The sequence below is a fragment of the Oncorhynchus mykiss genome, chromosome 30, assembly GCF_057628025.1.
Source record: "Oncorhynchus mykiss isolate SJ-2025 chromosome 30, ASM5762802v1, whole genome shotgun sequence".
NCBI classification, from domain to species: Eukaryota; Metazoa; Chordata; class Actinopteri; order Salmoniformes; family Salmonidae; genus Oncorhynchus; species Oncorhynchus mykiss.
The window spans coordinates 39,142,459-39,168,622 of record NC_143051.1 but is presented as its reverse complement, the minus strand read 5'-3'; the positions used below and the strand labels follow the sequence as shown (position 1 = coordinate 39,168,622).

Here is a 26,164-nt window from a genome sequence, read left to right as displayed (position 1 = left end):
AATGGTAGGCACATCAGTCATCACTAGTGCCTGATCCATCATCTTTGATACACTTCTCCGATTACACTAAATTCAATTTTACCTCAAACGAGCCTCACTAAAACTCCAGAAAAACACTTCAGTACAACCCCCAAGCCCTCCTCTTGGACCCTCTTACCGAGAAGTCTCTCTTGGGGGCCAGCCTCTTGGGGAAGTGGTTGAAGGCGTAGGGCTTAGTGCACACGGGGAAGCGGTTGCGGTGGATCTTGTAGAAGAGGTGCGCTGACTTGTCCAGGCGGTAGTCACAGATGTACACGTCCTGCTCCTTCACTCCCTTTGGCCGTCCTGAAAGAAAATAACACCACAGGTCAGTTTAGGTAATTATGTGTGTTAGCTCAGTGTGTGTTTATACATCTCCCTTACAAACTGTGTGCGCACGTGAGTGTTTCTCACCCTTGCAGTAAGTGTAGTGGTCGAGGACACAGCAGGTCCCGACCACGGCCTCCAGTGGGATGATCTCGTAGAGCGGCACGCGGAACAACTCGTTGTGGTAGAAGCGGCGCGAGGGCGAGTGGTGTGTCTCGTGGGGCCTGAAGTAATGGTGGCCAAAGGCAAACCTCTCACCCCTACAGGCCACACACACAAAATGAGACGAGAGAGTCAGAGACAAAAATACAGCAATGAAATCGCTGATGTTGCTCAGTGCTGGCTCAAAGTGGTGTTCCCTTTGTCCCATTCCTTACTTTTCGCTCTTCCAGAGTTTCTCGATGCGGAAGATGTCCAGCTTGTCCCTGTTGACATGGGACAGGAGGCGGTAGGACTGCCTGACTGGCTGGCCTTCTGGGGTGCGTCTGCTGTCCCTCATCAGGTACACACAGTCACCTGGACAGACAGGTTACATAACATTGTCATGGTTTTTATTTATAAAGCATATTTAACACACCCCAAGGTGCTATACAGCTATTATTCAATGTGGCAACCTGTGCAACTGGCACACAAACATACTAAAACATTGACTTGGCCTTATACAGTACATGGGCTTCCATCTGAAATGTCATTCTATTCCCTATATAGTGGCCTATACTCCTGAGCAGGGCCCTAGTCAAAAGTAGTGCACTATATAGGGAATAGGGTGCAATTTCACACACAACCATGGTTATAGTCCCCTTCCATACCTTGGTGCAGCAGCAGTTCGTCTCGCAGTAAACAGATGTGGTAGATGGAGCCAGACTGGGCGTAGCTGGGCTGGGGCAGCATTGGCACCTCCTGGAGCACCAATGGGACAGGATATCAGATGAAACAGGAAGATGAAATAGACAAAGCACTCATTTGACATAACCAGGGCTGTGGCAGTCATGAAGTCGTGTCAGCCGGAGATTATTTGCTCGACGGTCTCACTGTAATTGACCGTTAATAACAGTTTCTCAACTGTTTACACTCTAAAATTGGAACTTCAAACGCAATCACTGAAACCTGAAACTCATGTAACAAATCCCTAATCCAAGTCTGCAATTCTGCAAGCACAATTCCTGCTTTACACTCAGTTTTCGATTCTATCACACTTTTTGCAAAACACTACACACAGTTCTCTACATTAGGCACAACATTCAAAAATGTTATATTTTTTGTCCCTTTGGAAAGCAACGCCAATCACAATTGCCAAGCTCTACACACCAATTAGCAACACCCACTTCCCATAGGTGTAAACAGTATTTGCTTAATTGTTCACTTAGAAATCAGAGCTTTAGCACTATAAAAGGCCTCTCCTGTTTTGGAGGAAAATGGAAGTCAATGGTGAAGCTAGAGGTGAAGGAGTGAGAGTAAGAGGAAGACGAGGAAGGACAGTCATCTCAGATGAGATCAGGGACACATTGGTTGACCATGTGCTCAACCATGGATTGGGTATGAGGGAGGCTGGGCAGAGAGTTCAGGCCAACCTGAGCCGCTACACGGTTGCATCCATCATCCGTACATTCAGAAATTACAACTGGTAAGTTTACCTACCATCTCCACTATGCTCTTTATGTATGTATACTGTCATATACTGCAGTTAGACATATCAGTAGGCCTATGTTGCTCAGTGATTGTTGGCCAATGTTAATTTATATTTAAAGAAAATAGATTTTAGTTTACTGTAACCAATCATATATTTGTGGATCATCTGCAGAACTGAGAAACTGCCAGTTTTACCTAACCAATTGTGCTGTGGGTTTTTTTTCGCGTTATTTGTTACATAATGTTTCTGCCATCGTATCTTACAGCAAAAAAGAGCTTCTGGATATCAGGACAGCGATCACACACCTTGGATTAGACACGGCTTTTTCTCCAACAAGCAGGATGCACTTCAGAAACCCAACAAAGCAAAAATCCCCGTTATTGGCAAGAGAAAGGACACAGAGCGGGGTGCCTCGTAAAGATCCACGGACGGCGAGTGGGGAAATCTGTCTTTACCGTCAGTAGTACTTGACAACGTACAATCATTGGACAATAAATTAGAGATACGATCACGAATATCCTACCAACGGGACATCAAAAACGGTCAAATTCTTATGTTACACCGAATTGTGGCTGAATGACATGGATATTCAGCTTGTGGGATATACGCTGCACTGGCTATATAGAACAGCACACTCCGTCCGGTAAGATGGGGGGGGGGTCTGTGCATATTTGTAAGGAAGTATCTAGATTTTGCATGCCTGAAGTAGAGTATCTCATGATAAACTGTAGACCACACTATTTGCCAAGAGAGTTTCCATCTATACTTTGTGGCTGTTTTTTTACCACCACAGACAGATGCTGGCACTAAGACCACACTCAGTCAGCTGTATAAGGAAATAATCAAACAGGAAACCGCTCACAAAGAGGCGGCGCTCCTAGTGGCCGGGGACTTTAATGCAGGGAATCTTAAAACAGCTTTACCTAATTTCTATCAGCATGTTAAATGCACAACCGGAGGGGGAAAAACATTTTCTAGATCATCTGTACTCCACACACAGAGATGCATACAAAGGTCTCCCTCACCTTCCATTTGGCAAATCTGACCACAATCGTATACTCGTGACTCCTGCTTACAAGCAAAAATTAAAGCAGGAAGCACAAGATCAATTAAAAAGTGGTTAGCTGAATCAGATGCTAAACTACAGGACTGTTTTGCCAGCACAGACTGGAATGTGTTCTGGAATTCTTCCGATGGCATTGAGGAGGACACCACATCAGTCACTAGCTTTATCAAAAAGTGAATTGAGGATGTCTACCCCACAGTGACAGTACGTAAAGTTTACATACACTTAGGTTGGAGTCATTAAAACGTGTTTTTCAACCACTCCACAAATTTCTTGTTAACAAACTATAGTTTTCGCAACTGGGTAAGGACATCTACTTTGTGCAAGTAATTTTTCCAACAATTGTTTGCAGACAAATTATTTCACTCATTGCATCACAATTTGCAGCTCATTGCATCACAATTCCAGTGGGTCAGAAGTGTACATACACTAAGCTGACTGTGCCTTTAAACAGCTTGGAAAATTCCAGAAAATTATGTCATGGCTTCAGAAGCTTCTGATAGGCTAATTAACATAATCTGAGTAAATTGAAAGTGTAGGCCTACCTTCAAACTCACTGCCTCTTTGCTTGACATCATGGGAAAATCAAAAGAAATCAGCCAAGACCGCAGAAAAACAATTGTAGACCTCCACAAGTCTGGTTCATCCTTATGAGCAATTTCCAAACGCCTGAATGTACCATGTTAATCTGTACAAACAATAGTACCCAAGTATAAACACCATGGGACCACGCAGCCGGCATACCACTCAGAAAGGAGACGTGTTCTGTCTCCTATAGATGAACGTACTTTGGTATGCGAAAAGTGCAAATCAATCCCAAAACGACAGCAAAGGACCTTGTGAAGATGCTGGAGGAAACAAGTACAAAAGTATCTATATCCACAGTAAAATGAGTCCAATATCGACGTAACCTGAAAGGCCGCTCAGCAAGGAAAAAGCCACTGCTCCAAAACCGCCAGAAAAAAGCCAGACTACGGTTTGCAACTGCACATGGGGACAAAGGTTGTACTTTTTGGAGAAATGTCTGATGAAACAAAAATAGAACTGTTTGGCAATAATGACCATCGTTATGTTTGGAGGGAAAATGGGGAGGCTTGCTAGCCAAAGAACACCATCCCAACCGTGAAGCACGGGGGTGGCAGCATCATGTTGTGGGGGTGCTTTGCTGCAGAAGGGACTGGTGCACTTCACAAAATAGATGACATCATGAGGTAGGAAAATTATGTGGATATATTGAAGCAACGTCTCAAGACATCAGTCATGAAGTTAAAGCTTGGTCGCAAATGGGTCTTCCAAATGGACAATGACCCCAAGCATACTTCCAAAGTTGTGGCAAAATGGCTTAAGGACAACAAAGTCGAGGTATTGGAGTGGCCATCACAAAGCCCTGACCTCAATCCTATAGAAAATTTGTGGGCAGAACAAAAAGCATGTGCGTGCAAGGAGGCCTACAAACCTGACTCAGTTACACCAGCTCCGTTAGGCGAAATGGGCCAAAATTCACCCAACTTATTGTTGGAAGCTTGTGGAAGGCTATCCGAACCATTTGACCCAAGTTAAACAATTTAAAGGCAATGTTACCCAATACTAATTGAGTGTATGTAAACTTCTGACCCACTGGGAATGTGATGAAAGAAATAAAAGCTGAAATAAATCAATCTACTATTTTTCTGACATTTCACATTCTTAAAATAAAGTGGTGATCCTATCTGACCTTAACAGGGAATTTTTACTAGGATGAAAAACTGAGTTTAAATGTATTTGGCTAAGGTGTATGTAAACTACCAACTTCAACTGTACATACCCCAACCAGAAGCCATGGATTACAGGCAACATTCGCACTGAGCTAAAGGGTTGAGCTGCCGCTTTCAAGGTGCGGGACTCTAAGCCGGAAGCTTATAAGATATCCAGCTATGTCCCCTGACGAACCATCAAACAGACAAAGTGTCAATAAAGGACTAAGATTGAATCCTACTACACTAGCTCCGACACACGTCTTCCGTGGCAGGGCCTGCAAACTATTACAGACTACAAAGGGAAGCACAGCCGCAGGCTGCCCAGTGACATGAGCCTACCAGACGAGCTAAATCACTTCGAGGCAAGCAACACTGATACATGGATGAGAGCGTCAGCTGTTCCGGACGACTGTGTGACCACGCTCGCCTTATCCGATGTGAGTAAAACCTTTAAACAGGTCAACACTCACAAGGCCGCGGGGCCAGACAGATTACCAGGACTTGAGCTCTGGGCATGTGCTGACCAACTGGCAGGTGTCTTCACTGACATTTTTAACCTCCCTGTCCGAGTCTGTAATACCAACATGTTTCACGCAGACCACCATAGTCCCTGTGCCCAATAACACTAAGGTAATCTGCCTAAATGACCACCGACCCGTAGCACTCACGTCCGTAACCATGAAGTGCTTTGAAAGGCTGGTAATGGCTCACATTAACACCATTATCCCAGAAACCCTAGACCCACTCCAATTTGAATACCTTCCAAACAGATCCACAGATGATGCAATCTCTAATGCACTCCACACTGCCCTTTCCCACCTGGACAAAAGAAACACTTACAGTGGGGCAAAAAAAGTATTTAGTCAGCCACCAATTGTGCAAGTTCTCCCACTTAAAGATGAGAGAGGCCTGTAATTTTCATCATAGGTACACTTCAACTATGACAGACAAAATGAGAAAAAAAATCCAGAAAATCACATTGTAGGATTTTTAATGAATTTATTTGCAAATTATAGTGGAAAATAAGTATTTGGTCACCTACAGAAAACCCTTTATCTTACTGAATGTTTTTCCTGGTCCTCTCCCGTTGGGTATGGGAAGTGTTACATACAAAACAAGTGTTAAAAAATACTGCATTTTGGAAATAAATGACAATGTTTTTGTTACTATATTGCATGTGGTGTGTTTATGTATATTTGAGTATACATGTATTTGATATACATTACTGTAACAATATTTTACAACCGGCTAAAGTGTAACACTGGAAATGCAAAAGGCATAAACCTACTGATGGGATATTCATAGTAGTTTGTGTTGTTGGTTGGTAGACAGATCTATTCATATGACGCGTTTCATTTTGATGAAAAAAAACAACAACATTTTGAATGCATTTTTGTGTTTAGAGTTTTGGGGAAATGGCCCAGAGATTCAGCAAATGTGTGTAAACAATTTTGGAAAACTGTAACAAACACATTTCGCATCTCCTGGCTTCCACACATACGGATGCAGACCTTTGGAACATTACATTAAAAAGTCTAATAAATCCATTTAATATAGCCTACAACATCACAATAAATCCAATTATTATTGGATAAATCTAAGTATTTTAGACAGGTCTAAAGAAACATGATATGAACAAAATGTCTATATCAGAAGAACAGAATAGCATACTCTTTTTTTAATATATATATTTTTTTTACCACAGGTGGACTCCAAATTAAGTTGTAGAAACGTCTCAATGGTGATCAATCAAAACAGGATCCACCCTTTGCTATGACCTCAATATCGAGTCTCATAGCAAAGGGGCTGAATACGTGTGTAAATAAGGTCTGTTTTGAATAGCATACTCTTGAGTTGTCCTTATGTTAGGCGCTGATATGGCTGTGGGCTACACAAAATTATTTCAGGCAAGATTTGCTTAGAATTCCATAGCATTCATTTGTATTATTTTATAGTATGAAAATACAATTGAACATAGCTGAATAAAATAGAAAATATATTTTCTTCAAAAGATTTCCAGGGGAGTGATGCTGCTAACTTGCTTAATTTAAAGTTATGATAAACGTTGGCCTATATGTTTTGATTTTTAATACATTCTTAAGCTGCATGATGCGTCTGATTTGAAAAAAGTTCCATGAAAGACATGAGCTCTGATTTGTTTCTTGTGCAGGCTGCACACACTTCATCTGTATCTCATTCACAATTTGACAAGCACTTAATATTCTCACCAGGCCTCGAATTTCCCAGGGACATCCCTCGTGTGGCCAAAATGCCCCCTAAAAAAAGCCTTTACTTTTGCGATCAAAGTGGCTGTTGTGCCCTTGGGCTGAATATACAGTGCCTTGCGAAAGTATTCGGCCCCCTTGAACTTTGCGACCTTTTGCAACATTTCAGGCTTCAAACATAAAGATATAAAACTGTATTTTTTTGTGAAGAATCAACAACAAGTGGGACACAATCATGAAGTGGAACGACATTTATTGGATATTTCAAACTTTTTTAACAAATCAAAAACTGAAAAATTGGGCGTGCAAAATTATTCAACCCCCTTAAGTTAATACTTTGTAGCGCCACCTTTTGCTGCGATTACAGCTGTAAGTCGCTTGGGGTATGTCTCTATCAGTTTTGCACATCGAGAGACTGCAATTTTTTCCCATTCCTCCTTGCAAAACAGCTCGAGCTCAGTGAGGTTGGATGGAGAGCATTTGTGAACAGCAGTTTTCAGTTTTTTCCACAGATTCTCGATTGGATTCAGGTCTGGACTTTGACTTGGCCATTCTAACACCTGGATATGTTTATTTTTGAACATTGTAGATTTTGCTTTATGTTTTGGATCATTGTCTTGTTGGAAGACAAATCTCCGTCTATGTCTCAGGTCTTTTGCAGACTCCATCAGGTTTTCTTCCAGAATGGTCCTGTATTTGGCTCCATCCATCTTCCCATCAATTTTAACCATCTTCCCTGTCCCTGCTGAAGAAAAGCAGGCCCAAACCATGATGCTGCCACCACCATGTTTGACAGTGGGGATGGTGTGTTCAGCTGTGTTGCTTTTACACCAAACATAACATTTTGCATTGTTGCCAAAAAGTTCAATTTTGGTTTCATCTGACCAGAGCACCTTCTTCCACATGTTTGGTGTGTCTCCCAGGTGGCTTGTGGCAAACTTTAAACGACACTTTTTATGGATATCTTTAAGAAATGGCTTTCTTCTTGCCACTCTTCCATAAAGGCCAGATTTGTGCAATATACGACTGATTGTTGTCCTATGGACAGAGTCTCCCACCTCAGCTGTAGATCTCTGCAGTTCATCCAGAGTGATCATGGGCCTCTTGGCTGCATCTCTGATCAGTCTTCTCCTTGTATGAGCTGACAGTTTAGAGGGACGGCCAGGTCTTGGTAGATTTGCAGTGGTCTGATACTCCTTCCATTTCAATATTATCGCTTGCACAGTGCTCCTTGGGATGTTTAAAGCTTGGGAAATCTTTTTGTATCCAAATCCGGCTTTAAACTTCTTCACAACAGTATCTCGGACCTGCCTGGTGTGTTCCTTGTTCTTCATGATGCTCTCTGCGCTTTTAACGGACCTCTGAGACTATCACAGTGCAGGTGCATTTATACGGAGACTTGATTACACACAGGTGGATTGTATTTATCATCATTAGTCATTTAGGTCAACATTGGATCATTCAGAGATCCTCACTGAACTTCTGGAGAGAGTTTGCTGCACTGAAAGTAAAGGGGCTGAATAATTTTGCATGCCCAATTTTTCAGTTTTTGATTTGTTAAAAAAGTTTGAAATATCCAATAAATGTCGTTCCACTTCATGATTGTGTCCCACTTGTTGTTGATTCTTCACAAAAAAATACAGTTTTATATCTTTATGTTTGAAGCCTGAAATGTGGCAAAAGGTCGCAAAGTTCAAGGGGGCCGAATACTTTCGCAAGGCACTGTAATAGTTATAATTCCCTTCTCCCGGTTGCCGTGCTCCGAAGCACCTCTCACTCACGTCTCTCTCAAATCTCAATCCTTATTAGCCAATGCCCCTCACTGGATCGAGTCCTTCTCACAGGCATCTCAGTGCCAAAGTAGGCTACAAGTGAAGACACACGTTGGGGATGCAACTGCATGTGTCACTCTTATCAAATTCTAAGGCCATATTGAAGAGGTAAGAACTGTCCACATTTAGCCTACTTTCGTCAGCCAACAAGATGCGTAGGCCTAACGAACTGCAGAAGCACTAGCCTATGTCAATCTACTGTCCCCCATAGTACAGAAGTTGACCTATTCTATTGGGCAACTTGTCCTTCTGTGAGAGAAATAAATATCCCCGACGTAATATAACCCCTCACATAAAAAAAAACTTTTAAAAGCCATTAGAATGATGGAACAGATCAGAACATTTAACTTAATGTTGATAAACTATTAGGCTATTTCGTCACATTATAAGCGCAGCAATGCACACATGGCAGTAGGCTATAAGCGTGAATGTTCCAAAATGCAATCAATTCGCGGGAAAACACTTCTCAAATATGACCGCAATTGTGATTATACATTTAATGCTTTATTATTAAAAAGGTGCATTTTTTATCTTGAAACTCATGCACCGCCTATGTATGCCAGTTAGGCTCTATAAGAGTTGTATATCAGATTAATGTGCTTAGTTTTAAGACATTATTTGGCTACCATATCAAAACATATAGGCCTATAAGCTAGGTTATATGAGGTGTCCGACTATGATTTGAAAAAGTCGCAAAAAAAGGTGTGTGCTGTTTCTTGCCTTTCTGCACACATTAGACATCACTCACAAGCGATAATACATTCATTCACAAGTGATGGGCTAATCCTGCCACCCATCAGACTATTCTTGATTTAATATTGTCTTCACATTTACTAAATAATATATGTGTGAAATTTGTTTTGATTTAGAATGGACCATTATCAAACACCTGTCAAAAATACATCTATGTACTTAGATAGCGAATGGAGAGCGCTTTTCCCATGGTTTATTTTCATGCCAGCCAGGTAGGCTATACTCCTGTTGTAAAGCAAAGAAATGTGCTTAATATGAGCATGAGCTCATGAACTTTCATTGTATTTGATTTGATATTCGATCACATTTGCATTGATGTCAGAGTGATGAGGGACAAAAGCAGCAACCCAAACATAGGCACAGTCACATGCATACATACACGTACACATGGATTTTGTGTTGTAGATATTTAGTTGTGAAAGTACCTGTTGTGAATGTTTTAATTTGATACAGTGCATTCAGACCCCTTGACTTATTACACATTTACATTACAGCCTTATTCTAGAATTGATTCAATTGTTTCCCCCCCCTCAATCTACACACAATACCCCATAAGAATTTTTGCAAGTCTATTAAAAATAAACTTAAACATCACATTTACGTAAGTATTCAGACCCTTTACTCTGCACTTTGTCGAATCACCTTTGGCAGCGATTACAAGACGCGAGTATTCTTGGGTATGACGCTACAAGCTTGGCACCTGTATTTGGATAGTCACTCCTGTGTTGTCTTGGCTGTGTGCTGAGGGTCGTTGTCCTGTTGGAAGGTGAACCTTCGTCCTAGTCGAAGATCCTGAGCGTTCTGGAGCAGGTTTTCATCAAGGATCTCGCTGTACTTTGCTACGTTTCCTACTTGCTACGTTTGCTACTTTGCTAGGTTTCCTCCAGACATGACCCTTTGCATTTCAGGCCAAGGAGTTCAATCTTGATTTCCTCATACCAGAGAATCTTGTTTCTCATGGTCAGAGTCCTTTAGGTGCCTTTCGGCGAACTCATGTGCCTTTTACTGAGGAGTGGCTTCCGTCTGGCCACTCTACCATAAAGGCCTGATTTGGTGAAGTGCTGCAGAGATGGTTGTCCTTCTGGAAGGTTCTCCCATCTCCACATAGGAACTCTGGATCTCTGTCAGAGTGACCATCGGGTTCTTGGTCACATCCCTGACCAAGGACCTTCTCCCCCGATTACTCAGTATGGCCGGGCGGCCAGCTCTAGGAAGAGTCTTGGAGCATCTACGGACAATTCCTTCAACCTCATGGCTTGGTTTTTGCTCTGACAACTGTGGGACCGTACATAGACAGGTGTGTCTTTCCAAATCATGTCCAATCAATTGAATTTACCACAGGTGGACTCCAAATTAAGTTGTAGAAACGTCTCAATGATGATCAATCACCCACCACTGCGACCTGTATGCTCTAGTCGGCTGGCCCTCGCTACATATTCGTCGCCAGACCCACTGGCTCCAGGTCATCTACAAGTCCATGCTAGGTAAAGCTCCACCTTATCTCAGTTCACTGGTCACGATGGCAACACCCACCCGTAGCACGCGCTCCAGCAGGTGTATCTCACTGATCATCCCTAAAGCCAACACCTCATTTGGCCGCCTTTCCTTCCAGTTCTCTGCTGCCTGTGACTGAAACTAATTGCAAAAATCGCTGAAGTTGGAGACTTTTATCTCCCTCACCAACTTTAAACATCTGCTATCTGAGCAGCTAACCGATCGCTGCAGCTGTACATAGTCCATCAGTAAATAGCCCACCCAATTTACCTACCTCATCCCCATACTGTTTTTATTTATTTACTTTTCTGCTATTTTACACACCAGTATCTCTACCTGCACATGACCATCTGATAATTTTTCACTCCAGTGTTAATCTGCTAAATGGTAATTATTCGCCTACCTCCTAATGCCTTTTGCACACAATGTATATTGACTATTTTTTTCTCTTTTTTTTCCTACTGTGTTATTGACTTGTTTATTGTTTACTCCATGTGTAACTCTGTGTTGCTGTCTGTTCACACTGCTATGCTTTATCTTGGCCAGGTCGCAGTTGTAAATGAGAACTTGTTCTCAACTAGCCTACCTGGTTAAATAAAGGTGGAAAAAATTAAATAAAAATAAAAACAGGATCCACCCTTTGCTATGACCTCAATATCGAGTCTCATAGCAAAGGGGCTGAATATGTGTGTAAATAAGGTCTGTTTTGATTATTTTGAATATATCCATAATAAATACAGATATAAATACAATAGAGTGTCGAGTACTAATCAGCAAGTTTGGTAGGCTACTAATGACCATCAGCAGGATCAGAGCTTGGCAGGAATACAATCACCATAGCAGCCCTAGACATCACCACCTTTAGCTTTTAATTGAACAATGTTCATGCCTGGAACAAAAATGTTTTTGTCCCAAATGGCACCCTATTCCCTGATACATTTACAAGCAGCAATCTGCGAATGGTAGATAGTGTACATTTTTGGACTTGTAAATTACTCATTATATATCCATTGATTCGTCAAGAATATAACATAGAAATGCCTTAGGAGCTTAGTTTGACTGCCATTCCCCATCAGAGCCCAAAATATTAGCTTTTACTACTGCCTTGCAGGTAAACGTCATTGTTCTACTAAGAAATTCAGTGGGTTACGTTCTCCGTTTGTACATATGTTGAAGCATGCAGAGAAATATGACGCAACCACAAAAAAATTCTAAAATGTCTTAAAATCAATAGAGGCCATTATTTGAACTCAAACAAGAAAAAATTTACTTTGGATTTATAATGAAATATTGCCCATTCACATTTCATAAGTTGCCCGACTACAATATTTTAGCTTGATATGTAAATAAATACTGTTTTCATTTTTGGATGTTTACCTGCCTATAATACCTACCCACTGGAGTGTGCGTAGATCACAAGCCCATAGTAGGTCAATAAGGTGAACTGGCAAGCTAGTTAGCCACAAAGAATTGGTAGCTGGCTACCCTTGGAAAATGGGCAGCTAGTCATCTACTTTGCATAACATTCGTTTGAAGTTGTTTATGACTGTTAAACTAGATGGCTAGCTAGATTATCATGTTCAGTGAATGGGTAGGTGCAGCATGTCATAACAGTAGAGGGAGTGCGATTGCTTCTAAAATGTAATATTTGATTCACACTCGCGTCCTCACAAGAACATGCTCAAGAGAACATCCTCTGAGCATGCACTCGGAGCATAAGTGTGGAGCACAGTACTATGCGTATAGAGAAACACCCATGGTTGGTTTAGACCACGGGGTGCGGTCGAGGTTGGGTTAAAGAGGACAACACTCACCCTGTCCACAGGTCGGGGGTCGCACTGATCACACAGGTAGTGTTCCACCTCCGCCTCAAGCCGCATGCAGTCAAAGTGCTGCCACACCTGAGACAGACAGACATCACCGTTTACACTGACTCACACCAGGATCACAGCCAAAACTAACAATTTATAATAAGAGTGCCATACTAAGAAGTCTCTCACACAACCAACTCCTGCTTTCAAAACATTGCTTCCACAGACAAGAACAAACACTCACCATTCACTCTGAGTCATCAGGCAGGTACCACTACATTCAACAAGCCTGGAATCCAAACGGAGTATTGCTTGGTTTTACTACTAGAGTTACTGATATTCAGTTGTATCTATATTCAGTTTGGATTCCAGGCCAACATTCAACGACACAAAAATGAGCCGGCAGTGTTGGGCTGTGTCCCAAATTCACCCTATTCGCTATAAAGTGCATTACTTTTCACAAGGACCAATAGGGCTATAGGAGACAAAACTAGGCCATTGGACTCTGGACAAAAGTAGTGCACTATGTAGGGAATAGGGTCACCATTTGGGACTCCATTCTCCAGACGCTCTCTCTCTCACCATGCACTTCTCACACTGGATCATCAGGCCCTCGTCTTTGTACATGCCGCAGATGCAGCGGATGATGTCATCGTCCTTGTCGTGGGAGCCCGGCCAGCCCCCTCCGTGGTGGTGATGTGCGTGGTCTCGCTCCAGCGAATCCGAGCTGTCCGCTTCGCTGGCCGTCTCCCCAACGATCTCGTCGATCTGGACGGCAGCCTCGTGGCGAGCTCCGTAGTAGGCCTTCCTCAGCCGGCAAACATCCCTCCCAACCGACGACTTCCGCCCGTAGTATTTCTGCCAGGATGGAAGGTGCACAGGGCAACAACGTTGAGAACTTGGGAAATACAGTGTGTGTTGTAAAGTGGAGTCAAAGACCAGCTCCCATGAAAATAATAACAAAGCTACCTAAATAAGCTTGACCAGGCTTCCAATATCCCACTGGGAATTCTAAGCCCTTGCACAAGGATACATTTTCCCTGGGGTTCATTGCAGACACTGAGGGCCTTTGGACAGCGGGGTCAAATTACTTTTAAGGTGCACTTCATTGACGAGTTCGCTGACAATGTCATGAAAACAATGCACGCGTCGATGGGGCAGAAGTCTGTGTGTTGTTATGATTCTAGACTGTCAGAGAGCTAGCAACAATGACAAGAAGCTGCCATGTGGGGAATTGTAGGGGCCTCAATTCAGCTCTTATCTTGTTATTGATACCATGTCTTGTGTTTTGACCATGTGGTGTTTTGACCTGCCCAAAAAATTGCTAGCTAACCAAAAACATTAACATCCTATTTGAGCGGCAACAAGAATCTCATTGTGCAAATGTAAGATTTGGAGAGGAAATATAATTGACAGTGTTAACAATCCTTTGGACTTTTAACCAAAAACGCCTGTTTTGCTCCTCGGTTTTGCACACACATCAGTTTTGCTGCTAAACAACCCACCTGACTAGCGTTAAGTACCCTTCAGAAGATTCCAGTGGCACTTACATCCTGCACAGTAAATCAAAGATACCTCTGTGCTTGTGTGTGTAAATGATCCGTGGCCGTGTATATCCCATAGGGAGGAGGATTGTGGGAGACCCACCTCTGCGTTGCGGAACACTTTGAGCATGTCGGTGTCAAAGGCCTCCACAGTCTTGTAGTGCCCTGTGGTGATCTGCTTCTCAATGGTGCTCAGGTCCAGCGGGTCGGACACCTTCTCATAGTACTGCATGTTCCTGGGGTCAAACACACACAATGAGTCATGGGTGAGAGCCAAAACTGGGCCTCTTGTGTCATGAATCCAAACATGATTGCAATGGTTGCAGGAAGCGATAAGAACATTGAGGGCGTTCTGACCTGGATAAGACAAAGTTTTGCACAATGCACTTACATACAGTAAACATGGGTGAAAGCACTAGCATGCATACTGAAAACAAACACGCAAACGCTTACCGCTTTCTTGAAGGTAGGTTGACCAGCGGAGCAGCGAGGGTCTGACCAGCTGAGTCTACGGACAGAGATCGACGTTTTATTACATTCAGCAGCCTTATTTCCTTTCACTGTTATAGGGCATAAATGTACTCAGGGGAAAATGTGTCTTTGCTAATTTGAATCAGATGTACATCAGTAGACGTTTGTAGAGGCAAAAGCCACACAGGTAAGCCAGATGTAGTGGTCCGTACAAGCACGTGGACCGAGTCCTGTTGAGATTGGGTTGCATTACAGAGAAGTGTTGACTTTATACCGTCTTAACCATTCGCTTGAATTAAAACCCGGTTGACCAGAAGTCTCTCTGAATACATCAGAGATGGCAATGAAAGTTTGTCTAGAGACTAGGGAGTTGATGTGAAGGAGTACAGTACACACGAGTGTGTGTGTCAGCGAGTATTGCATGTGTGTGTGTGTGTCACTGACCCTTGTAGCTGGTGATCATGTCACAGATCTCTTTGAAGATGTGCGCCAGGCGGGCGGTGCGGGTGACCTCCGTGTTCTCCTCGGCCGCCGCCAGCCTCCGCGTGCGCACCGACCGGGACGTCTGCAGCGCCGAGAACTGTGTCAGGAACACGTCTGCGACGACAACGTGACAAACACACACACACACACACACAGTCAACAAGCCATCAAAAACATTGACACCGCATACAAAACATACCCATTATATGTAAGCAATAAGCCACAAGAGGCAGTGCTGTATCATGAATAGTTACAGGTAAATGGCGTTGTTCAGCCCAATGTAACAGCAGAGGGCCAGTCAACCCATTTACCTGTGTCTGTATTCATGATACATCACTGCCTCGTGTGCCGTATTACTTAAATATAAAGGCTGTTTTGCTTTTAGAAAAAATACATTACAGTACCAGTAAAAAGTTTGGACACACCTGCTCATTCAAGGGTTTTTCTTTATGTTTTACTATTTTCTACATTGTAGCATAACAGTGAAGACATTAAAACTATAAAATAACACATGGGATCATGTAGTTAACAAAAGTCTTAAATCTAAATATATTTTAGATTCTTTAAAGTAGCCACACTTTGTCTTGATGACAGCTTTGCACACTCCTGGCATTCTCTCAACCAGCTTCATGAGGTAATCACCTGGAATGCATTTCAATTAAGAGGTGTGCTTTGTTAAAAGTTAATTTGTGGATTCTCTTTCCTTCTTAATGCGTTTGAGCCAATCAGTTGTGTTGTGACAAGGTAGGGGTGGTATACAGAAGATAGCCCTATTTGCTAAAAGACCAAGTCCATATTATGACAAGAACAGCTCAAATGAGAGACAGTCCATCATTACTTTAAGACATGAAGGTCAGTCAATACGGAACATTTCAAGAACTTTGAACGTTTTCAAGTGCAGTCGCAAAAACCATCAAGCGCAATGATGAAACTGGCTCTCATGAGGACTGCCACAGGAATGGAAGACCCAGAGTTACCTCTGCTGCAGAGGATAAGTTGAAATGACCAGCCTTTGAAATTGCAGCCCAAATACATGCTTCAGAGTTCAAGTAATAGATATCTCAACGTAAACTATTCAGAAGAGACTGTGTGATGCAGGCCTTCATGGTTGAATTGTTACAAAGAAACCACTACTAAAGGACACCATTAAAAATAAGAGACTTGCTTGGGCCAGGAAACACAAGCAATGGACATTAGACCAGTGGAAATCTGTCCTTTGGTCTGATTTGAGATTTTTGATTCCAACCACTGTGTCTTTGTGAGACGCAGTGTAGGTGAACGGATGATCTCTGCATGTGTGGAGGTGTGATGGTGCTTTGCTGGTGACACTGTCAGTGATTTATTTAGAATTCAAGGCACACTTAACCAGCATGGCTACCACAGGATTCTGCAACGATACCCCATCCCATCTGGTTTGCGCTTAGTGGGACTGTCATTTTGTTTTTCAACAGGACAAATACCCAAAACACACCTCCAAGCTGTGTAAGGGCCATCTGACCAAGGAGAGTGATGGAGTGCTGCATCAGATGACCTGGCCTCCACAATTACCCAACCTCAACCCAATTGAGATGGTTTGGGATGAGTTGGAACGTAGAGTGACGGAAAAGCAGCCAACAAGTGCTCAGCATATGTGGGAACTCCTTCAAGACTGTTGGAAAAATCATTGCTCATGAAGCTGGTTGAGAGAATGCTAAGAGTGTGCAAAGCTGTCATCAAGGCAAAGGGTGGCTACCTTGAAGAATCCAAAATATTTTTACATTTGTTTAACACTAACTACATGATTCCATATTTGTTATTTCATAGTTTTGATGTCTTCACTATTTTTCTACAATGTACAAATAAATACATACCCTTGAATGAGTAGGTGTGTTCAAACTTGACTGGTATTGTACATATTTTCTTTAAAACCTTATTTTGATGAGTAAATTATAATTATTTCACCAGAAGATATAGTGCAGACAAATCTGGTTGTTAGCTATTTCACTCTACAGACGTGACCCAAGTTATTAATAATTTTTGCATAGTTGTATCGCCTAGGCACCGTTCACAGTCTATGTATGGTGCAGAGATTGAAATTCCAAAGTAAAAAGTGTTCCGGGGTCAGACAGGCAGACAGCGAAGCTTATATTAACCCCCACTGTACCTAACTAAATGCTAGGCTGGAAGCAAGGATAAATAATGTGCTAGCTGAGATAAATACAAGAGATGAATTTGGACAGCAACATGATACTCTTATGGGAGAGGCGCAGTGATCATTTTCAGATGGAACTGTTAGCGGGCATAGTGTGCCTGTGACGGCAAATACAGCATGGTTTGGAACGCTGCTTAGCCAATCAGCATCCAAACAACCAGTTTTATAAAATCAGGACTAAACTGCGGAGTTTCCCTAAAAGCTTTGTGGCACTAATATCATCACAAGTCTATTGTAAGCAAAGGAGGAAAGATCATACTAGTGTTACAAAACTTTTTGGAAAACTTACCTCTGGTACATTCCTGCATATAGAAATAGAATGATTATTCTATTCATTCTAGTTCTGTGATTCTGCACACATGGCTATGGTCCCCTGATTCCTCGCTCACACTCGCCTCTGACTCCTCACATACTGACCTGACTTGATGTTTCCATCGTCGCGGATGACTCCTCCCCAGCGTGTGTAGATGGACAGGCCGCCGCTGGCCTCCCTCTCGCCCTCCCTCTTCAGCAGCTCCTGCTTCTCCCTCATCTTCTCCCAGTTCCTGAGCAGGAACACCCGGTGTTTCAGCACAAAGTTTCTGAGCCACGGAGAGAGAGAGAGACAGAGCGGTGAGTATGTGTGTTGGCGTGTGCATGATGGGGAGAGTGGTTGAGTGTTTGGCACGGGCGCGCAGTGTGTGTGTGTGTGTGTGGTTACCTCTCTCTATTGGACATGGGTTTCATGAGAAGGTGGGGATAAAACTTGCTGCTGTCACTTGATTCCTCCTCCTTGGGAAAAGAAGGGGAGAGTTAGAGATATGAGTACTGCTGATCATATGCCTCTGTTAAGTCCACCCATCTCACGATTCATGTCCATTGTGTAATCTTTTTTTTATTATAGAACCTTCCACACCACAAAAACATCCTTTGAAACAAAGAACCACAGTCCTACATAGACACTGCCCCTTAAAATAAACCTAACCGGGTAGGAGACCGCACTCTAGGTTACAGAGCTAAAGAAAAAGCAAAAATTGGACTGATTTAGGATCAGAATATGTCTTTGTGCATTATGCACCGTCCGCTGTGTAAAAACAGCCGACAACGGTAAATATCAAAAGACCCATTTACGGCAGCAGTAACAAGACACCTGATAACCTTTTTTCTCTGACATTTCCTCCTGCCTCACTCCCCCGCTCCCTTACACGCACTCGTTTTTTCAGCTGGTGCTTGGACTTGCGTTTCTCCTTGAGTCGACCCAGTCGCCGTGCCCCGCCCGTCTTCCCAGGCATCCCGTTGAGTCGCTGACTCTTCCCTCCAATGATACCCCGGCAGCCCTCAGAGCCACACTTACACACTTGCTGGAGAGAGAGAGAGGTGGGGGGCGAGAGAGAGAGTAAGCAGTAGTAGGAAGGAGAAGGTAAGAGGAGAGAAGGTCAAGGTATGAGGTGATACAAAGGAATGTGTGTGTGTGTGCCAGGAAAAGGGAACAATGGGGAGAATTTAGATCAAAGATCGAAACCCAGTTGAGCGCTCTTGGATGGTAATATAACTAAGAGAGAGATGGGGGTAGCCTGGTCCCAGATCTGTTTTTGCTAGCTTGCCGTGGCAAAAACAGATCTGGAATCAGGTTAAGTTGGGTCTGTAACTGAGAGAAGATGGTTGATGTGCAGCCACACCCACCTGCTCTTCGGTGTTGAAGGAGTGGAAGTTGTAGTCGTAGGTGAGCTCCGTGCCGCTGCTCATGTCCCTGAGGGCGAAGAGGCCGATCCTGTACACCCCATTCACCGACCTGAAGGAGCAACAGACAGGAGGGAAGAGAGTGAGCGGAAGGGAGAGCTCAGATTTTCCCAGGCAGGCTTTGAACTTGAGCATAGGGCACAGCCTGAGCAAAGAACTATGGTCAAAAGTAGTGCACTATATAGGGAATAGGGTGCCAATTTGGCAGCATTCTTTCTTTATCTCCCTGCACAGTACAACAGTGTAGGCTGCACTTTCCCTTTGCCGTCTAATTTAAAAGCAGTTTCGGCACATTGTCTCTGGGCACTAGTACAGCTGTGTCCAAGGCCCCAGCTACCACGCCGTATAATCGCTCTTCTGTGACAAGATGGATGACTGGCCATGCTTCACACTGGAAATTCTCTATCCCTGTAGAATCTCTTATTCGAGGCCTGCTCCACACCACAGCAGAGACAGAGTTGTTAGATCGGTGTGTCCTAGTTTACTGACTGGATGTTCACGAACGGCAAGGAAGAAAACAGGTCTTTTCTCAACAGCCGTTAACTGTTTTTACCGTCTATGTTCAGGCCCTTTTGGGATTAAACAACACTTTCAACAATGAAAAAGCTATTTTATCAACTTCAACTGTCCTCCAAGAGTTGCTGAAATTCCTCTTCACTTAAACGGTGGGATGAACATGTTAAGGTCCCATTTGCCTTTTCATTCAACCCAACCAGACAAACGATAATAGTTATGCATCTTAGAGAAGGAACCAATGATTCAGATGCCTGCTTAACCAGGTCTACAACTGTCTTGCTTGATCTGACTGAGGTGTGCAATCCTGTAATAGTCTGAGGGTTGGCCAATTGGTTTATCTCAGTGAAAGGGCTTTAAACTGTTTAGTGTGGTAAACTCGGGCATAGTCCGGACGACGTGATCTTATCAGGTTATCGTGACAGAAGCAGACCATTAAGTGGAGGGGGTGAGGGGATTTAGGTGCAGATTTACAAAGCGTCTGCACCAGTATTAAGTTACCTCTCAGCAGTGAAAATCTAAGCGACAACTGTCTGTTTCACTTCCTTTCAATTCCATCTCGTAACCTTGGTTTTACCTTGTGTTCTACCTTTCATGTATTGTTCCCTGTCAAAAATAACAAGCTTGGTAGACACTTAGTAAATCATACTATTGTGTGTTAACGGACTGTCTTCTGGACTAGAGAATTAGCTCCTCAACATTAGCCAAAGAGGCAGTTTCCTGGAAACAGATTTAGCCTCGTCTAGGACTAAGAAGCACTTTTAATGGGAGAATATCCATTGAACATGCTTTTCGGTAAAGTAAGTACTGTGTCCGGTAAACCGTCCCTAGCTGAACCCCAAGCACTACTAGAGTTGTCATGTGTGGCTCAGTTGGTAGAGCATGGCGCTTTCAACGCCAAGGATAGTGGGTTCTATTCCCGCTTGGGCCACCCATACCAAAATATATGCACGCTAAATGGCATATTATTGTCCTACTAACTCACCACTTCTGCATCTCACAGTTGGGTTCACAGCTGTGGTTGATGAAGCGGGCCTCGTTGCCCATCCGGTAGCTGTCGATCACCATGCCGCTGTCCAGGTTCAGACAGTATTGGCCGCTGTGGGCGAAGTACTGCTCCATCATGCGACTTCTACAGGACGGGGAAGAGGGACAGAGGGACATTAAAAGATAATAATACTATGCAGCGTTTAGGAACACAGACTGACACTACAGAACCAGTTAAAAGTGCACAAAAATAGAATCATGATTTAACGGAAGAATACAATACATTTGGCCGCAAATCCTTCCCAACTTACACTTAAGTCAAAATGTCTCTATATTATATTATATAATAATAATAATATATTGCTCTATATTCGGCTGGCACTAAGGAGGCGCAAGGGCCTATTTATATAATGAATTTGGAGGGCAGAAATTAAATATTAAAGCATTCAACCTCATTAAAGGCGTCAGTCATACACAAGTTATACTTAAATCCGAACTGGTTCTATAGCAAACATTTATTCCGATTACAACCTCTCACTTTCGGTTATTTGAAAACGAAATCTCCAAAATGTATTTTTTCCCCTGATGTTCTGATTCCATGGCACATGTTTTATGAATTGACACGCAAAACAACACCGTATTCAACTTAGAATTTTTCCATTTAAATGATTATACAAAATTCTTGCAACCAATAATGTTATTTCTATGGGGGATACAACATTCACAGCTCTGCAGATTTTGCTGCGAAGAGACAGTCATTTTATCATTTATTTTGGTACTCGTTTTTAGCTAGCTCGTTTTTGGTCACAGGTCCAGGAACGGCTGAAGAATTGCAACATTTACCTGGTGCTAACTCCGCAGAAAGAAATACTGGGTGATTTGAAAAGTCAGTCAATTGATCAAGAATATAATAACACTTTTAGACAAAATGTTTTTCATTTGAAAATCTCTAGAAACTATTAGACTAGAAGGGTTCAGAACTTTTGTGAAACATCACAGCACAGTTTAAAAATATATGGCAAATAGAAATCCAATATGGATAGAAGGGAGGGGTTTAATGGAGCTGTAGGGTACGACTAATAACAAGATAACAAAAGGTAAAATATACTGTGTCTGTAAAATGTATAGATTCAGAACTTTAATTTAATAGCACAGTTATAAATATCTGGCAAATAGAAATCAAACTGGACGGACATCAGAAATAGATGGGAGAGGTGCAGGTTAGAGGAAGGCCAGGCCTAAAAACAAACAAAATATAACAATTGTAAAATACATTATGTCTGTAAAATGTATATATGTATCAGCTGGAAGTAGAAGCCTAAGTGCTGTTGTTTACTAGTTTACTCCAATTAGGGGAGGGGTGGTAGGGTTTGTGGGAAATATATGTATGTGGTTATGTGCAGGGTTGGGTAAATTACTTTCTAAATGTAATCAGTTAGTTACGCTTACTACTTACCTATCCAAAATTGTAATCAGTAACTTTAGGTTGGGTAATCCAACCTAATCTGATTACATTCAGTTACTTTTAGATTACTTTCCCTTTAGGCATTAGAGGACAAAAATGTATGTTACCAATTGAACGACATCTATTGAAGGTTAAAATTGACATAGCTGGCCATATATGGATGTTACATTTTATAATATGGGTTGGTTATGTACAGTGGTTCCTCCTTTAAAAGTTGAGAGCTTACACCGTGGGTTTTAGAGGTAATATGTGGTTTAGTACGGTTCCCTGCGTCACCACTTCATTGCACCAGACCAGCGCAAAGGGGAGTTAGAGCACTGATTATGCTTTTGGTTCCTACTGTGTCTCTAAAAATGAATGGGCGACATAAACCGAAATAGAAACTGATAATTGTGCACGACTTCAGTATTACTTACTAAAACTGTTGTTACACTAAGGTTTTTATTAGGTTATTATGACTATTTTGCTCTTACTGTAGGCCACTCCCGACCGGTCACGTTGTACAGCGCCTGAGTGGTGCAGCGGTCTAAGACACTGCATTGCAGTGCAAGCTGTGTTGCTACAGATACTGGTTCAAGACCCATGCAGGTCTTGACTGGGAGACCCATAAGATGACTTAAGGTTTTTCTCCCTCTAAAAATAGAACTAAACTGGCTTTATTTACAAATTAGTAACCATGTCTCACCCCATTTCCAAGAATGACCTTTTTCTTGCTAATTTTACATTGTACACGTTGTACAGCACCATATTTTCAGTTCCCAGAAACCCAGAATGTTTTTCATTTTCTTTGGAATAGAAACACGATAACATTAATCAAATAAATCCCAAACTCTAAAAGTAATTAGAAAGGTATATACAAATTATTTGTGACATTGTGTTTACAATAAAGAATGTAAAAAATAACGCTTTGTTTTTATTTACAGTAGTGATGGACAGCTGGTGGCATTTTGACAAACAGTTTTTCAAACACTTGTAGCCCGATTAGCAGGACAATACTCTTTATAGCCCGGCTACTGTAGGTATGAACATCCCCTATACCTGCAATGTATTCAATGCTTAAGGACTCTGAAGTGTTACATTACTAACTCAATTGTTGCTGCTTACTGGAATATACTCTTTCAAACACACGGTCACGTTGTACAGCTCCATTATGGCTATTAGCAGGGCTATATTTTGGCCTTTATGGGCGGCGCACAATTGGCCCAGCATTTTTCTCCCTCTAAAAACAGAAATAAATGTTTGCCTTTATTCAGATTACAATATTTCGTTGTTTTTTAAAAAACTAAATAACCTCCAAAATAAAGTTATATATTATCAAGTTGATGACACGTTCATATAGCCGGCACCTACATAAAGCTGAGTGACACTCATTCATGGCTTTGGATCAAAAAAATTCAGTACCAACATTCTTTCTGATAGTCTTAAATAAAGAAATGTTTTGGTTATCCTGACCTAGCCACCATGTATAGTATTATAAAAGCCAATGACGGGCTATTAGCAGGACAATATACCTTCAACACCTCTCTGTATTTTGATACTTTCCGGAGTGGATGGGGGCTCCCGAAGCGCAAAATGCATTACTGCATATGCAGGTTCGATACCCGTGCCGGCCGCCACCAGGAGACCTCTGAGGTGGCTTTTGGTTTTAATTTAAAATCCTCTATGCAATAATTGGCGGAGAGTCACATATTTTTCGATATACTGTAGGTCTACCGTAAAAGACATGAGTATCACTAGTGTTGGGTAATGTGCTGTTAAAAGTGGTGTAGCATATTGAAATTAGAAGCAATAGCCTAAAACTATTTTAGCACTTTTTCTTGCTGCTCTGAGATAAGCATAGGGACTGTTCTTGATAAATCAATGAGATTTTTATTTTCACCAAAACTCAGTTTGGGTATTGGTTAAATATATTTGTTTTAATTCTTATTTACAAGGGCAGCCTACTCCTTCCTCCCCATCGGGGAATTGAACCCCGGTCTCCCGCGTGCCCTGCCCGCACTACATTGGGATTCTTTAGCTAAATAGCCCAGTACTGTACTGCCGGCCGTCACATTGTACAGCGCCATATTTTCCATTCCATCCTAACGGAAACCCAGAGGGGTTTTCGTTTTTCTTGGAATAGAAACACCATAATATTAAGCAAATTATTTAAGTACCAATCAAAAGTTGACACCTACTCATTCCAAGATTTCATTATTTTTACTATTTTCTACATTGTAGAATAATAGTGAAGACACCACAACTATGAAATAACACATATGGAACAAATTCTTATTTACAAGGACAGCCTACACCTTCCTCCCCGTCTGGGAATTGAACCCCGGTCTCCCGCGTGCCCTGCCCGCACGACATTGGGATTCTTTAGCTAAATAACCCAGTACTGTACTGCCGACCATCAAGTTGTATTTTTCCTCGCTCACTCAAGGTTAAATGAAAATGGAAATCTCCAAAATATTGTTACTTTAAAAAAAAGTGATTATTATTCATTAAATAAGAAGTATATAAAAATCCCCTTAGATATTCTCACAGATCCTAATGGATACTTAGATACTAATTTAGAATCCTACAATCCTCTAAAAATGTTATTATTGGCAGAGAGTCACATCATTGAAAAAAATGAGTATTGGTTTCACTACAATTAGGGTGTGGAAATGTTATGCCCCTTATATATTAATTTAGAATCCTCTTATGCTGTATCCTATTCCCGATTGTCACGTTGTGAAGCATAATATTTTCCATTCCATCCTAACGAAAACCATGAGGGTTTCGTTTTTCTCGGAAAAGAAACACCATAACATTAATCCAATTAAGCCAAATTTCTTCAGAACAATCCCATATACTACGTTATTACAAAAAAGGTTTTAAATTCTCAAGTAATACCAATATGGGAGACTTTCAAATGCTTCAAAGTTGTCCTCTGGTGGTCAAACTAGCACTAACTTGCATTAACGTAAAGAATGGCTGACAATTAAATAACGTGCCATAGAATGCTGCAGCAGTATGTTCTGCAGTATGATGCAACTTTTAAAGGAGGAAGCACTGTAGGCTTCTAACCCATCACTTTCTACTGTATAATATAATTAAATTATATCTTAACATTTTAAAAAAACTTTCAAAAACAGGACTTGGAAATGTGTAAGTATAAATTAGCCAAATTGTCTTGCCTGAGCATAACCCCCAAACAAAGGGCTTATTAGCCAGCCCTACTCTGTTGTTAATGATGTTATTGTCATGGAGGACTGATTGTGCTCATTGATTCGATTTGAAAAATAAACATTTCGCTCATGGAATGGCATGCATTGAGCACTACTGAAAAGTGCTATTACATGTGAAAAATGAATGCCATATGCTGCATTTGCTATAGGCCTATTGTTAACCTTTTTGTTGGTGACACTTTGACATCTTGATAACATGCAGTTTTTTAAAGAGCAAATCCACAAATGAAACAATAAAAATGTTTGCCCCGCCTCTCGTTTGGTAAAAAGCTGAGGGATGGGCCTGGAGAAACTTAACCACTCTCAGATTAATAGACAGAGCTACCGATGAAAGGACTGACCATCCATGACAGTGTTTGTTCACATTTACAATGTTTACAAACATTGGAGAAACAAGCTTATATTTTGGGTTCTCATGAAGTGTGACAGTTGAACTAAGCTCGAGGCATTTATAAGTTATATTCTTAAGAATCAATGGATATATCATTTATAAGTCCAAAAATGTACAAACTACAGATTGCCCCTTTACGTCTATCAAAAGTGTGTAAGTTTGAACATGTGTCCATTAGGCCTATGGATTTTTCTTACCATGAATTAGACTGAGCAATAAAAGCCTCACTTTTATTCCATAGGCTGGGATCCGAACTATGCAGCTGAAGCAAGAGAGCATTTTTCACTGGCTGT

The 26,164-nt window shown here is 41.8% G+C and overlaps 1 protein-coding gene across 10 annotated transcripts in view; it reads right to left on the bottom strand.

Moving 5' to 3' along the window:
• The window catches only part of LOC110487650 (histone-lysine N-methyltransferase ASH1L), a 51,230-nt gene that overhangs the window by 3,849 nt on the left and 21,217 nt on the right, over positions 1–26,164 (bottom strand). For 8 of the 10 annotated variants that reach the window (XM_090228248.1, XM_090228253.1, XM_090228249.1 and 5 more), the window contains 14 exons: positions 20,799–20,945; positions 19,244–19,352; positions 18,772–18,921; positions 18,282–18,352; positions 17,999–18,162; positions 15,352–15,504; positions 14,890–14,944; positions 14,540–14,672; positions 13,475–13,750; positions 12,896–12,982; positions 1,155–1,245; positions 723–861; positions 433–605; positions 158–324 (listed from right to left, as the gene is read on the bottom strand). In XM_090228248.1, coding sequence (XP_090084374.1) covers positions 158–324; positions 433–605; positions 723–861; positions 1,155–1,245; positions 12,896–12,982; positions 13,475–13,750; positions 14,540–14,672; positions 14,890–14,944; positions 15,352–15,504; positions 17,999–18,162; positions 18,282–18,352; positions 18,772–18,921; positions 19,244–19,352; positions 20,799–20,945 — 1,915 coding nt within the window. Of the gene's footprint in view, positions 1–157; positions 325–432; positions 606–722; positions 862–1,154; positions 1,246–12,895; positions 12,983–13,474; positions 13,751–14,539; positions 14,673–14,889; positions 14,945–15,351; positions 15,505–17,998; positions 18,163–18,281; positions 18,353–18,718; positions 18,922–19,243; positions 19,353–20,798; positions 20,946–26,164 lie in introns of those variants that run through there. The other 2 variants (XR_016493680.1, XR_016493681.1) reach the window with 2 other exon arrangements.